General features: G+C 37.1%; 1 protein-coding gene across 1 annotated transcript in view; it reads left to right on the top strand.

Annotated features, from left to right (window-relative positions):
• The first annotated feature begins 4,031 nt into the window (after nucleotides 1-4,031).
• Nucleotides 4,032-15,731, top strand: part of LOC576341 (C2 domain-containing protein 3) — a 35,782-nt gene continuing 24,082 nt past the window's right edge. The window contains exons 1-15 of the mRNA XM_030981288.1: nucleotides 4,032-4,119; nucleotides 4,846-5,020; nucleotides 5,623-5,720; nucleotides 7,371-7,479; nucleotides 7,978-8,057; nucleotides 8,714-8,919; nucleotides 9,581-9,695; nucleotides 10,095-10,356; nucleotides 10,972-11,179; nucleotides 11,513-11,626; nucleotides 12,344-12,415; nucleotides 12,836-13,076; nucleotides 13,750-13,960; nucleotides 14,441-14,681; nucleotides 15,075-15,233. Of these exons, the coding sequence (XP_030837148.1) occupies nucleotides 4,059-4,119; nucleotides 4,846-5,020; nucleotides 5,623-5,720; nucleotides 7,371-7,479; nucleotides 7,978-8,057; nucleotides 8,714-8,919; nucleotides 9,581-9,695; nucleotides 10,095-10,356; nucleotides 10,972-11,179; nucleotides 11,513-11,626; nucleotides 12,344-12,415; nucleotides 12,836-13,076; nucleotides 13,750-13,960; nucleotides 14,441-14,681; nucleotides 15,075-15,233 (2,352 nt within the window). The 5' untranslated portion in view covers nucleotides 4,032-4,058. The remainder of the gene's footprint in view (nucleotides 4,120-4,845; nucleotides 5,021-5,622; nucleotides 5,721-7,370; nucleotides 7,480-7,977; nucleotides 8,058-8,713; nucleotides 8,920-9,580; nucleotides 9,696-10,094; nucleotides 10,357-10,971; nucleotides 11,180-11,512; nucleotides 11,627-12,343; nucleotides 12,416-12,835; nucleotides 13,077-13,749; nucleotides 13,961-14,440; nucleotides 14,682-15,074; nucleotides 15,234-15,731) is intronic.

Here is a 15,731-nt window from a genome sequence, read left to right as displayed (position 1 = left end):
CTTTTCTCTCTCTCGTTTAACCTCTTTCTTTCTATTTTGCTCCATGCTTCCCTTTCTCTCTCTCTCTCTCTCTCTCTCTCTTTCCTTCTTTATTTGTTTTCCTTTCCTGTTTTTTGTTTGTTTTGGTGTTTGAAATTAAGATGTTTTGGGACGAGAGATGCACTAAGTTTGTGTTACGGACCTTTTTCTCTTCTTCATCCTCTTCTTCTTTAACAAATACTATATAACTTATATTCAAATTTACAAGACTGTCGAGACCGCAGTTGCAACTCTTTAAGAATTCTGTAATGCTTTCTGCCAGATTTTGCTTTCCATCGTAGGCTATCCATTCAATTTTTGCTAGGGACACGCCCTTTGATCCCCAATGTTGCTTTTTTTAAATGCACTCTATAATAAAGGTCACTTAGAATTGTTGGCAGAATTTCCGTAATGTCACGTATGATATGCCTATTCTTTTAGTTAAAGTTATGAATGAAATTTGGAAAAGGAGCATCGAAATCATTGAAAAGCACAAAATGCTGCATTTATTCACTATATTTGAATTTGAGTTGTTGCATAGCCTCCGTAAATAATGTTAGGAGTGCTGAACACAGGATATTGATATTGCTTCACTATGAAAATGCATTTTGAATCAATATGTGAATGTGATGACATGCATACATTCTGTATTTTTTCTATGTGACCGCAGTGTGTAACACATTGTTATAAAGTGTGAACACACATAATAATAATAATAATAAATTGTTTCTTTTATAGCGCTATATCCAATTTACAACTGATCAAAGCGCTTTACAAAACAAATACATCAATGCATTAAAACTCAACAAAAATATGATAGAAAATGTAATGCACGTGACACACACTGTGTTAACAATGTGCACACAGGGTATTCACACTGTCAACACTGTGAAGGAAATCCTAGTAATCGAAATATTTTTATACTTACTCATTTAATAAAGAGTTTAAATGAAGTTAAAGGAAAATCCAACCTAATCATGTTCACACTGTGATGAATACACACTGTGATTTGTTTATGTGGCCACAGTGAGTAAAACATTTTCATAAAGACTAAAGTTCACTGAACACATACTGTGTTACATGTGACAGTGTGAACACCAGATGTTGGCATGTCTTCACTGTAAACGTGTTCTTAATCATCAAGTGGTAATATCGCGATGCATACACACTGTAACTTGCGAAGTGATCACAGCGTGCAACACATTCATAGTCTGAACACACACTGTGTTGAACAATGTGAACACAGTCGTAATGTTGATACTGTCTTTATTGTGAAAGTGTTCCGGATCATGTTGTCACACTAATATGCATACACACTGTATCTATATGACCACAGTGCACATTGTGTCACTGTGTTACGTCAGACCACCGTAAAGTGTGTCACACTGTGTCCCACAGCCTTTGGAACTTTCATTACACTACTTTGCTACAATTTTTCTTTTAGCAGGGAACACGTACATTTAAAGGATGAGTAAATGCCTTGATAAAACGATACCAACCGAAAAGATCACAGCATACCAATACTATTTTCTCTTCACACTAGTCAAAATAATGTTTTAAAAATCTTTAACAAGCTTGCATGTTCAAATCAACTATTTCTGCTTTACGAACACGGACTAAACGTTTTTCATATTTTCCTTCATCTAATAAAAAAAAAATATCAATGTAGTTCCAGTTCACAATGTCACAAGTAACATCGACGACTAATCATCAACTTATTTGGCCACTCGGTAAATTCACGTTTGACCCTAGTTTTCCGACTAAAATTGATGGTTTTCCCTTCTCGATGAAACAAGAAAGAAAGAATCGAAAACATTAATATAAAATATCTTTATCGTACCCCCCCCCCCCCCACACACACATCTTTCTCTCTCTCTCTCTCTCTCCCTCGTTATTTCGCTTCTTCACTCTCGCTCGATCCCGTCGTCAGTATTTTCTTCTGAGTTCTCTCTACATTACAAAATAGGGAGTGGCTTTGGATACAAACTTCTTTACTTCAAAGAGAAAGTGAAAAGTTGTGGCTTTGTCCCAAATCTCCGCAAAAAAGGAAATCCACAATACCTCAGTCACACCGCCAAATCTACTTTAGACCGATTCCAACCCAACCAATTCTTGGCCACAGATGTAATTTAATACTTTCGTTTTGTCTTTACGGTGTGACTAAGGTATGGGAGAGAGTGTATGTGTAAATGCAAATTAATTCAATTTTTTCCTTCTTCCTTTTATCAAAAAAAATAATAATTCAAACAATTTACTTGGTTTCTTATACAATTACTGGAGAGTGGAGACAGACGTTTACATAAGTCCCGGCCTTGCTGTCAAGTCTCCAAATACTTTCATTAATGTATACAATGTTGTTTAAAATGTTTTCCCCTTGTACTTCATGTCTTCCCCACTTGTGGTATTCTCATGTTATATATTGATACATGTATTATATTTTTACTTTTACTTGTTTGTTTTCCTTTGGATATATTAATAATGAAAGTATTGAAGAAAGTGAACTTGAATTTGATCTTGAAGGTATGAGCGGGACTATTAAAGATTAAGAGCGCAAAGATGGCGCTATTCTCCAAGAGAATCGACGACACCCCCTTGGTTATTAGTTTCAGTTTACAATTGATGTTCATGTACAACTATAAGTCTCTCTTCGAAGCTTCTTGATAAGCCTTTATTTTATCTGATATTTGAAGGTTATACAAATAAGAAAGGAGGTCAAATGATGAATACAAATGAATACAATCTAGATCTTTATTATAAGATACTTATAAATATTCAATAAACTATTCTAACGGTTTGCATCAGTATTCTGTTCCCAAGATTAAAAGACGCGTGATGACTCACTAGAAGAGTGGTCTCGTAACCGGAAGGTCCCGAGTTCGAAACGAAGTCAACGAGGTAGTGTCCTTTGGTAAGGCACTATTCCGACATAGTCCCCCGGAGAGGACTTAAACCCGTCTGTCCCCCGGTTGCTTACTTATAAGCAGGCTATAGCAGTCAGGTAACAACTGAAAAACACCATCAAACAAAGAAAGATGACCACGTGCAGGCTCATACCAGATAATATGGGATGGTATGCCTACTATATTCCGGAGCTGTCATCCGCTTTAGTCATAATGCAGTCACACCTGTCTATAGCGACCACCCAAGGGAAACACAAAAATGGTCTTCGTAGACAGGTTCCTTTAGGACATATTTCAATGAGAAACCATCTTCAAGGGAAACAAATAATGTGGTCTTTTTAGACAGGTGATGTTTGTAGACAAGTGGTCACTAAAGCAGGTTCGACTGTACATAATTATTATCAAAATAGAAAGTGCTTATTATAGCGTATAATTATTCGTTGAATTCTCTTTGCCCTATAGTTCTGATCATTTATGATTTATGAATGCATAATATTAAAAGAATATCAGTGTCGTTTCCATCAAAATATAAAGCCAGCCAACTCTTCACTAGGTGGGGGAGGGGGTGTACGTGGTTCCAGGGCGCGCATATTTGTGTACACAACTGTTTAGCCAGTTCAGTCAAATATACTGTGCGAACGACTAGAGACAGAGTCTAACATTGGAGCTGTACGTACATATAATAGTTTCTCCTTCAATCTATCCTCTTCTCTTTCGTTATGTATTTGTTTGTTTTTCCTTGAATCTATCCTTTTCTCCTTCGTTATGTATTTCTTTGTCTAATATTCTTTGATCTACTAGCTTTTCTCTTTTCCAATGTCTTTATTTCTTTTTCGATCTATCCACTTAATTCTCTTTCTTTATGTATTTCTCTGTTTTATTTCCTTGAATCTATCCTTTTCTCCTTTAATTTGTTATTTCTGACTTGTTTAAAACAACATGCAATACAATTATTGTATTGCATGTTGTATAACAGATTTAAACTTTGATTATCAATACACCCCGCCCCCCTCTTTTTTCCCCTTGGAAACATTCGTCAGGAAGCGTCTCAAGAGGGCGTCATCAACAATTACGCGCGGAGGTTAAATTTGTTTCGATGTCAATATTAATAATCAAGGAAATATCATAAGAATATGCGCTATGCCAGTGGCGAAGAAGAAAGGAAAAGCGTCGAAGTCTGGGAGGAGATCTAAAAAGAGAGGTAAAGATAATCGACGTTAATCACGTTTCCGATGTATGTAATTTTACATGATAATGTCAAACGGTTTCTACGTCTGTAACTGTATTGTTGTAAGAAAAGTTTATATCAGTCCCACCTAAATAGTTTTGTGTTGTATTATTGTTGAATGTTGGATTAACTCAATCGACGCGACGAAAACGGTAAAAATGGCGCCGAAGTGCGAGTGCGACCGTTAAGCATGGTGGGAGGATGAGATCGTTGCGCTATTACACCTCATACAAATAGTATACATAGGCCTACTTTACAAATATTTGCATGAGGTGTAATAAGTAAGGGTCGTTCGCATGTTCGCTGATAATTCTGATTGCCGATCCGCTCGTTGGCGATGCAAAAAAAGGATTCTGCGATGCATTTCACATTGATTTTGTACATAGACTTTCATGTTATGAGCGAAAAAACTTTGGAAAGACGGATAACCCGTTAAAGTAAAAGGTGAACTGAGGATATTTTATTACACAAAATCTGTTTTTTGGAATTGCCAGCAGGCGGATCGGGAACCCGAAACCTGCAGAGCGCCGAAGAAAAAACATCCGTGAAAATGCAGACGATCCTTATTTTTTAGGATGCATTTTTTCCGCGTTTACGAGGATATCTACGTCTATGCAGACAATCCTCATTCTCTGACCAGCTCCCCTACTGGTACTGGTCATATTAAACCGAAGTTCCTAAACACGTGTCTTTATTCAGGTCCCAAGGAAGATGTAAAGTCATCTACCAGTCTCCCTCCTGCTGTAGAGGGTCCTCTCAGATGCTTCCTCAGGGTAGCCATCGCCAAGGTAACATGGACCACACCCAAGCCTCCTGATGCCACCTATGTAAGGTTGAGATGGTGGGGAGAAACGTCCAGTGGAACACTCTTCAGGTGTGTTTGGTATTTTATCTTCAAAGGATTAAGATTTAAAATGCGTTGAAACTGGAATGAATGACATGTGTAGTGATGTATGTGATTAATCCAAGAAATACTTTTAGGACTTCCCAATATATTTTCACTTGCATCACTCAACATTCTTGAACTGGTCTCATGACATTAATCGCTGATCATCTAAATTATTCAATACAATTGTTCAAGTACAGGGTACTACAATATGGCTAATTACCTGGCTCATTTATATGTACCGGTAGTTTTCAAAACCCATGATATTTTATGACAGGAGCTCATCATATTAACGTAGATGTTATTCTTTATGTTATCATAACATGTTTAAATTATGCAATACAATTGTTCAAGTACTACAGTAGGGCTTTTTTTTTTCATGAACATTTAGTTTCCAAAACCCATGATATTTTATGACACAAGGTCATCATATTAGATCATATTCTTAATCGTATTTTTGATCATTAAATCATATTCTTAATCGGGAGTGCCCGGAGTGTCACGAGCACTATACAAGAACCCGCTATGATTATTATTATTATTATTCATGATATTTGTTCATTCTTGTCATCCTTGTCTCACTCTTCCAGGCCTGTAGATGGCAAGAACCAGGGAAAGGCAGAGAGCCAGACAGTAGCTCGATTCCCTGTACGATGTGGACCAAAGCAGTTTACAGCTTATCTCAATGATATCCTTATCGTAATAATTCAACATCAAGTGCCATAGCTGACAGGATTTCTTATGCATTTACAGTCAAACCTGTCTATAGCGACCGCCCAAGGAAAACACAAAAAGTGGTCTTTGGAGACAGGTTTCTTTAGTACATGTTTGAATGAAAAACCGTTTTCAAGGGAAACAACAAAAAAATTGATCTTTGTAGACAGGTGGACACTAAAGCAGGTGTGACTGTATATATCAACTGATGACTGTTTAGATGTCTAAGTGAATAATGTCAATTTCAGAATAGACATGTTCAAGAGTTGTACATGTATCACTATGAATATGACGCACAAAGAAAGCGGACAAAATATACAGTTCCTCAGGTAGACAAAGGAACATCCCTTCACTGCTATTATGTAAAAAGGTGAATATGCATGTGACACCTGTTCTACACATTTTCACATAATAGCAGTGGACGGATGTTCCTTTGTCTACCTGAGGAACTGTATATTTTGTCCGCTTTCTTTGTCAGTCATGTTCATAGTGTATGTATTGTTATCTTTAATATTGGCAGCAATTGTTATTTCATGTGAGTTAAAATTGAGATCCACAATGCCAATTTGTATGGGAGAGTTATATTAGAGCTGTCTTTGTGTTGCCAATTTAAAAAAATTCCAATGCTCATTTTCATATAAAAATTCATGTTCACAGAAATAAATCCTGCAATGATTTGTTGCTAGTTCTGCCTATGCCCTTTTTTTAAAAGGATGAAATATCATAAATGTACCACAACATGCACATTGTCATATAAGATCATCTTGACAGAAAATAAGTCTTACAATGTTTTTTGCTATTTCTGGCCATGCATCTTTTTCTATTAAATGATGTATATACCACAGTATGTGGTGCTTTGTTGCTGACTGATTCATCATCATCATCATCATCATCATCATCATCATCAAGTGCCAGGTCTGTTGCAGACATCGGCGGTCAGGGCCATCCATTTCTGTCTGTCTGTCTGTCTGTTATCTTAAAACGCTTGTATTGCTGATTTCATTTTGATTGTCCATTTGTTCAGGCTTTGCAAATGTGTGATGTTTTGCCTTCTCCTGCTTCTCTTTCCAGCAAATCTTCCCCGTTAATATTGTTTATTCTAGATTATCCTTCCTGTATATGTGACCCAAAATTGCATTTGCCTCCTTTTTATTGTGTTGATGAGTGATGGTTTTACTCTTGCTTTTCTGAAACACTTCTTCATTTGCTATCTTTTCTGTCCATGAGATAACTCATAATTTTCATAGTGTAATTCATAGTGTTTCACAAAAAACCTAAGTCAAACTTAACTCTAAGTTGGACTTTAACATAATGGAGAGCCATTCGTAGCCTTAAAATATACTCAAAAGCGAAAATTCAAGTATTTTAGACTTTTTATAAATTCCACATCAAGAACATGAAATCTCTTTGATAATAGAAAATATAAATGATTTGAATCAACATTTCATGCCTTTTCATATACCTTCTACAAAATATTTTCATAGATGCTAACAGCTTTCCATAATTGTTAAGTCCAACTTTGAGATAAGTTCAACTTAGGATCTTTGTGAAACACTCCCAGGTCAATGTAGCCAATGTAGACCTTTCTTAGCATATCTGTAATCCTTAACTGATCTGTGTGTACATATGGGCAGTATAAGTGTTGATGTCCTCAGAGGTTCCTCCATGGTTGTTGCAGGTAGAGCTCAAGTCAATGAAATCAGTGTTATTTCACCACAGAAACCCATCAGTGGGTAAGTATTAGCATCTTCATAGTCATTTAAAGCCATGTACATGTTATGTAAAGCCCCCCCCCCCCAAAAAAAAAAATATATATATATATATATATATATGTGATGTCTGATTTCCTTCGATTAGTAGCAATATTTTACATGATTTTTAATTGCTGCATAATAATTTTATTTCTTTAATTTTTTTTTAAAAGTGCAAAAATTAAGCAAATTGATCGTGAATAATTGTTCTAAACATCCAGCTGTGTTATAGATTGGCTTGTAATTTACTGTATTTCGTAATTGTTGTGTAATCTTTAACAGCGAATTTGGTTCCAAATGGCATTATAGAATTTGTTCAGGTGCTCAATAATGAAAGTATCACACTGCTTTTCTTCAATATTATAATCCTCACTGTTACTTTGATTTTGCCACCCATTTCAAGAACAAAGCACCATGAACACATCTGCAAAAGTCAAATCTAAATGAATGATATAAATTAATTTTATCCTCGCCTTATAGGACATATCCAGTATTCTCAGCGAAAGATTCCCAGAAGATTGCAGAGGTGCATATTTCAATGATGTTTGAACCTCTCATAAGTGAGTACAAATGGGTCTTAGGAGTACATGTACAGTCAACAACAGAATTATTCATACCCCTTGTAAATGTTATGTTCTTTGTGTTTCTTCATAACTCCAAAATCAAGGGTGGACTGGTTGAATTAGGGCTTTTGATGAATAATGTTAGATGTAAGTTTTAATGTGTCACAATCTTAAGAAACATTGATTTGGATAAATCAATTTTTCATATGCTTATTATTTTATAAATAAAACTTGATAAGGGTATGAATATCTTTAAAATATTAAAATATATTTAAATCATTATTGTCAGCAAGGTAATCACTCAAAGACTTTCTTATAACATACAGATATGCAAGTTTTCAGGCAATAGCCTGAATTCAGGCCCTGGTGAGTTATTTTCAGACCATAGGCCTGATTTTCAGGCCCTCTGATGAATTCTTACTGGCATCCCTGTAACATAAAATGTGTAGGTAAGTGCAATCATTTGATTAATAAACATAGCAGACAGTGGTGAGAAGACTGGTCAAAATCTTAATTTAATCTAATTCTTAACATGCCAATGTATTTTCCCAACACTTTACACTATGTTTGGGAGAAATGGACCACACTCTGATCCTTGTAATCATCACACAATCATCTTTTTAAATCCTTGTGTCCTTGTTCTTCTCTGATAGCATCCTATGATAGCTCCAGCTCCATGCTGACGACAGACGCTAGTATGAGGGCGCCCTCTAGGGCCACTGATCAGGACAGTGTCCGTTCTAAGACATCTCATCGCTCCACCTCGTCCCACGACTCCTCCAGATCGGGCAAGAAGAAGAAGAAGATATTTCCTGGTTCCAGCTCCACTGAGGGGCCGCTTACATCAGGCAATTCAAAGGTTGACTTTCCTGCTTTATTTGTTGTCAGTATGAAATGAATTACGTTTGTGTTGTTTTGTTTGCTGATTTCTCTCAAATCGCTTTGAAATTAAGCTGTAGATAATATATCCAGGGGAGCTACATCTCTATTTATGTCCAAACATCTGGTTAAATTTTGATGAATGCTTTACCCAAGGCCAGGGTCAGAATGGGACTCGGTGTAAAGACAATAGCTTGGTAGAGTATTCCAGAGTATATTTGCATACGCATGTGCATGTGGATTGGATGCAAGTGATTACAAGGACTTCACTCACCCTGATCACAATATTAAGGGTCATTTCTAAACTTGGGTTCATAATATTCAGAAACTCATTCACAAATAGGACATTTTTAATTTACTACTGCTCATTCATTTGAGATCTGGGACGCGTTTCGAAAAGCCTTTTTTTCAATGACAAATGACAAAAATCAGTGACAAATCTGCTGATGACCAATCAGAAATAAGGATTTCACGAACTTATCAACAAAATCTGTCTTTTGTCACTGATAACAAGTTTTGTGAAAAGGGGCCCTGGTTTAATTAGGAATTAAGCTACTAGAGAACCACTTTGACCGTTTCCCAAATATAAATGTTTCTATAGTATTAAGCATCACAAATAAACCTTTCTGCTGCTCATTCAGGTTCACTCTGATGCCATGTCAAGAGATTTTGAATCTGATTACAGCAATGTGATTGGTCACCCATCAAAACCTTCAGCCCAGACTGGTCACATGATGTCATTGGATGCCAAACAAGGTGAAGTTAAAAATAGCTAAAATAGTTGATAGCTACATATCTTTTTGCATCTTTTTTATAAAAGTTAGTATTAAAGATGAAGTAGGTGCCTTTTTTTCCTTCTTCTTTTATTGTAGGAATGGGTAGCCAGACTACAGGTTGCTCGCACATGCTTTCATAAGAAAAATATGATCTGCAGGGTAAAACTGTGTGTTAGATAATGAAATTGGCATTTTGCATGTTATGCATATCACTCGATTTGAAGCAAATATCAGATAATTAAGCTAGGGAGTGCTGATCCATTGATGTTGATACCAGTATCAGGCCTAGAAAATATGGCTTTTTAGAATTCTAGAGATAGGATGCAAGTAAATGTGCAGGATATAGTTAGAACAGGATTGCTTTCTTTATTTCCCTCAGACCCATCGAGGAGACCCCTCTCCACCTTACCGATCACAAGCAACACGAGATCGCTACCTGCTCAGCAGATGGGCAACACTGTCCCAGACAGACTAAACCCCGATCTCATCTCAGCCTTGCTTGATAGAGGCAAGAAGCTGAGGGATGCTATGATCAAAGAAGAGATAGGCCACCACTCTTCAAGAGGGAGACCTCCTGTAAACCAGGGGACAGAAGATGTGGGAATGAGAGAAGTTGCTGAAGGACAGAGGAGATACAGAAGGTATGAAATGTTGATGCAATTCCAAAAAAGAAAATAATCATAAATCTAGATTTGTTGGTATTTAGGGTTCCTGTCTATCCTTGAAATCTGAAAAAACCTGGGAAATAAGTTCCATTTGTTTTCCAGTCAGGGAAAATCAGGGAATATTAATTTTCTTGAAATACTGAGAACACTGGTGTTGATGTTTTAGATGTCAGTTCGGGAGATTGTTAGTCTCAGGGCAGATGTGAAGTGGTGTTTTGTTGTGTTTTGATTTGTGAGATGTATTAGACTCCCCATGTATATGTATAGACAATAATGATTATTGAATAGTGATTTACTCATATATTGCTGTTGATCAGTGTAATCCTTTTCCTCTCTGATAACATCCTAAGATAGCCCATGCAAGCTCCCTACCAACATCAGACAACAGTATGATTTCATTGGCTGAGGCAATGATTTGGGAGGGATATCTGAGTATTAAGAGCAGCAAGAACATTGTGTGGTAATCTTACAATACAAAAATTTGAGGAAAGTACTTGCAACCCTTAACCTTACCTTTTACACCATCCCACCCTAAACTTATTAATACAATGCCAAAGTCAGTTGCACAAACATCTTTATTCTTCTTTTTAGGAGAGGCTCATCTGGTGAGCTCTTCCGTGAGATCCTTCATGGAGAACGAGATGAAGTCCCAGTAAGGGATGACGATCCCACAGTTACCCTTGGCAAACCAGATGATTATGATGATGATGAAGATGCTGATACAGAGAACAGAGCAGTTGAGCTCCTTGTGGGAGACGTGCTCAGTGCTAAGGATCTCAAAAGCCTGAAAGCTCTACATGTAAGTTGTAGATGGGGATAAATACACCTTTTGACATCATACGCATTGGATCTCTTATTGACAGATTAGCACATTAGCTGAACAAGACATGACTGCTGCTACATGTCAAAGATAATTATTTTGTCTTTATGCACCAATTTATCACGAATGTTACTGTATGCTGGAATTATACATTTACATATATTTCTGTTTGGGTGGGGCATTTTGTTTGTATCGCTCTTGCACTGTAACCTTTGTTAGTGTGTACAAGATGAAAGATTTGATAACATTTTGCAGAACTTTCATACACTCTGTTGTAATAGATATTCTTTTGTGTGTTCATCCTCCTATCAGTCTGGGGTTTCCCCTCCAGCGAGCCTATCTTCTCACAGTGATGATGTCTACAGCGAGGATGAGGACCCTCTCCATGACAACAGCATCCTGGAAGAACTCTTCTACAAAGGAGTGGTATGATTGAAAGTGATCAGAGATTTATGTATTGTATAGAGGGACAGTGAGAGAGGGAGGGAGGGAGGGAGGGAGGGAGGGAGGGAGGGAGGGAGGGAGGGAGGGAGAGAGAGAGAAAGGGAGAGAAGACCTTTATAGTGGCAAAAAGGATTAAGTATTATACATTAGTCACATTAATGAGACCGATACCAGACCGACTACAAACCCAACGACCAATTACGATACCCCCAATGGTTAAAAACAGCCGGTTTGGAGTCGGTCTTTGTTCAGTATGGTGGTGTAAATGTGGTATAAGAAGAATGAAATGATCTATGAGACAAGGAAAGAAAACAAGCATAGCATGGAAAGGAGGAAGAGATGAGAACAGGAGTATGAATAACCAGTTAAAGGGGGTGTAGCATGATGAGACTACTTGTCTTTCCTGCGGCCTGACTCGGGGGCCAATCTGGTATAATACGACTACGGACGACGCGACATACACAACTAAGGACGTTGTGCGACATACGCGAAACCGAAGCGTGAGGAGAACTTAGGTCTGTTTTTTGTTAATGCTAGCGATGGTGTTAACCAGTATTTGCCATGCTACACCCCCTTTAAGTTAAGTGAATTTCATGTTAAGAAGATATTGAGATCAATGTCCTAAAATGAATAAGTGTAAGTGCAAGAAGTATATTGAACAGATGAATGCAAATTTGTGTGTATTTTATTTCTGTACAGGCAAGCAGCAGTGATGAGAGCCTGGCTGATCTATTAGACTCAGATTCAAGTGATGATGTGGAGACTCATACCGTAAGTTGTTCCATTCATTCTTTGTATTTGTATAAGTCAATCTCAAGAACCAATTTACTCCAGCAACCATCAAAGAAATAGTCCCTCCACAATATAATGAATGTGGCTGGTAAAGTGTCTCAAAACTATGCAACACAAACTGATTGCATTTTTCTAAGCAGTGAATATTTCAAATTTGATGTTCACACAAGAAGTGGGTTTTGAATTACATCTGAATATTTGTTGCTGAAAAGAGAATGGAGCTTTATTTTAGGTCTTACTATTTAAGATAATACATCTTACATTTATTGATGTCATAAGTAGTATGTACAGCTTACTGTCCTGTTTGTAACTGTTTACGAAATGTGAAATGCAATACTGTCGTTGAATGGTAAACCCATCTTGTTATCAATTCAAACCAATATGTCATTTCATGTACAGGTACAGAGGACCAAACATGGCAAGACCCGGGATACTGCATCACCAAGACAAAAACAAGAGGATGCTAGCAGCAATGGTTACCTGGATACCAATACAGCAGATGATGCCAGCCCGAGGAGATCCAGAGCTGAGATGGAGGACGAGGAGGAGAGAGACCAATTTAGCCAGTCTTTGAGCGAATCTAGAACATCAGGATCACTATCTCTCTCCTCGTCTCGTGATGCAAGTTATCATCATAGAGGTAGAGTGGCTTCCTCTTCTTCTTTTTTGTCTTCATCTGTTTATTGTTGCTTTTTCCTTATTTTCCTCATTTACTTTTCTCACCATTGTTCATTTTTTTGCTTTAGTTTGTCTTCCATTATTTTGTTATCATATTTTCATTTATTTACTGCTGTGGAGAGAATGTTATGATAGGGGATTTCATTGTATGTTTTGTAATAATTTCCTGTTTCAAGCTGTTTCTCTTTACAAGACATACCAAACTCTGTATTTTACTTTTCCCTTTTTTAGAGTAAATATAAATTTGTATATAGGAAGAGGTGTTTAACATATAAAGCAGTGGTAGACTAATCTGTTTGGCCATTTATAAACTTGCCTTTAATGCAGAGACTGCTGGCACGACCAGGGCCGCATTTCACAAAACATGTCATCAGTGACAAATGACAGTTTTTGTTATAAGCTAGTAAAATCCTTGCTTCTGATTGGTTATCAGCAGGTTTGTCACTGATTTTTGTCTTTTGTCATTGAAAAAAGGCTTTGAGAAATAGGTCCCAGATGTCAGCAACTTTCTGTTGATACCTGAAGCTGCTATTGTTTGCAATTACACAATATATAGAAAGCTAAAATGTAGGAGAGTGAAACAAATGTGATTTACTTTGACTTTTTTAACTGAATGTTTTATTCTCTTTTTGAAGGTCACAGTGAGACTGACCCTGCCTCTGGCCTGAGTGTGGAGAGATTGACGCTCCTAGGGCGTGTCCATGTTGCTAGGGTAACCATCAATAAGCTCAATCTCCGATCAGAGCCAGCCAGTCGCATCCCAGTTCGGACGGGGAAGGGAGTGGATCAGAGAGGATCAAGGGGGATCAAGGGCAAACCTCCAAGACCATTAACACAGAAAAAGATGTGAGTACAGATGAGCTGACATTTGCTCCACCAATATTGGCTTTGATGACATTGATTCTGTTTTTTTGTTGTTCTCAAAGCTTGATGTGGGATTGAGTTTGGAGTTAGGTTTAGGGTTAGATTTATGAGTAGTATTTGGTGCTAGATTGAGGTTTGAAATTTGGTCAGTGGCAAGAATATAAGATAGATCACAGAGCAATGGTTGCCAGAGTACAGTCATAAGTACAATACTGTTCACAGGTGGTCCACAGTTCTGGAACAGAGGAGGTCCAGATGTGGACCAGAGATGACCCAACAGAAATTATGGTTTCATCCTCCAGCTTTATTTCAGTTATTGTTGTATATTAATGATAAATCTAAAGATTCTCTGGGATTAGGGTAATGAAGTAAGTTGAGAAATACGATTTCAAAGAGGGAAATCAATAAAATATTTGTTTTGAGGTTTATCACGTTACTCCTCAATGTGCACTCCATTTCTAGAACCTATTTTGTGGAGTACCAGTTCCCGGTGAGCGAGGCATCCAGTGGGAGGAATGGAGCATCATCTGGTTCCATGGCAACAGAGCTGATGAGAGTGGTCTCTAAGAAGGTTACCGGTAAAGAAGTATCCTTTGGACATCGGTCAGTGTTTCCGGTCCAGTTTGATGGTCAAGCGGTAGACAGGTGGTGGAAGCAACTCCTTGTCTTCAAGGTCTTCTCTAAGGTTGCAGGAGATAAACATGTAAGTGAGATCATAAAAGGAAAACTATTACAAAATTGGTGACAAAATGAAAACTAATTTTCACCTTCTATTCTAAATGAAGCATGCAGATATTCTAATTCATATATGTTGTTGGTGTTATTTTTCTGTTCTCTCATGGTGTGAGATGGTGTTCAAGTATAATACTATATGTTTTAAAAAGCGTTTATAAGTTTTAATGACTTTGATAATTTTTGGTATTTACCAGTAGGGGATGTCTATTTTTTTCTTCTTTTTTTGTGTTTACAACAGTCGCACATAGAATACTCTGAACAGTTAATAATTAAGAGAATATGTAATCACCCTTATTTCAGCAAAGAGCAGGCTGTGAAATGTACTTGAAGTTGAAATTTACTTTATATTATTGAATTCCAGCCCACCATTCTTGGAGTAGCCAGTATCCCTCTGAGGTCACTCATTCAGAGTTCAGACCTGGTGACCATCTCTGATCTACCGGTCAAGGATAAGACTTCTCCATCTAGGACTGCTGACCAGGACAGCAGTCAGAGAGGGAACATGATTGGTCTTATTTCGGTAAGGTTTTATGAAATACCTTGATTGTTGACAAATGTTTTAATATCATTGATTTAAAACATGTTTGAATCATGAGACTATGCAAATTAGCAAAACAAAGATGTAGTAAATGAATAAATATTTAAAAACTTTTTTTTTTTTTTGGGGGGGGGGGTGTTTTTACTTTGTAAACCCCATGCAAATTAGTTCTTGAGCTGCCATTATGTAATACAATTTCAATTAATCAAAATGTGGCATGAAAATTAGGAAAAAGCAAAACATGCATGTACCATGTAGCCTATAAATTATATTTTACAATCAGTAGGTCATTACAAGGATGAGTTATCCTGTTTCCTGGAATGAACACCTAAATATGATACTTTTGATCGCCCTGTGATTTAGGAACTTAATAAGGTACACCCAATTTTATTGTGTGTGATGTCTTTCCTTCACTGGTAGAAGAAGTTGGTTTGTTCAAATGCTAATTTTGCATTTATTTGAATTTCTTTTCAATTGCTC

The sequence above is a fragment of the Strongylocentrotus purpuratus genome, unplaced genomic scaffold (genome assembly GCF_000002235.5).
Source record: "Strongylocentrotus purpuratus isolate Spur 01 unplaced genomic scaffold, Spur_5.0 spur5_scaffold_11, whole genome shotgun sequence".
Lineage (NCBI taxonomy): Eukaryota > Metazoa > Echinodermata > Echinoidea > Camarodonta > Strongylocentrotidae > Strongylocentrotus > Strongylocentrotus purpuratus.
Note: the sequence above shows the minus strand (reverse complement) of the source record. Positions and strands in the feature narration are given on the sequence as shown.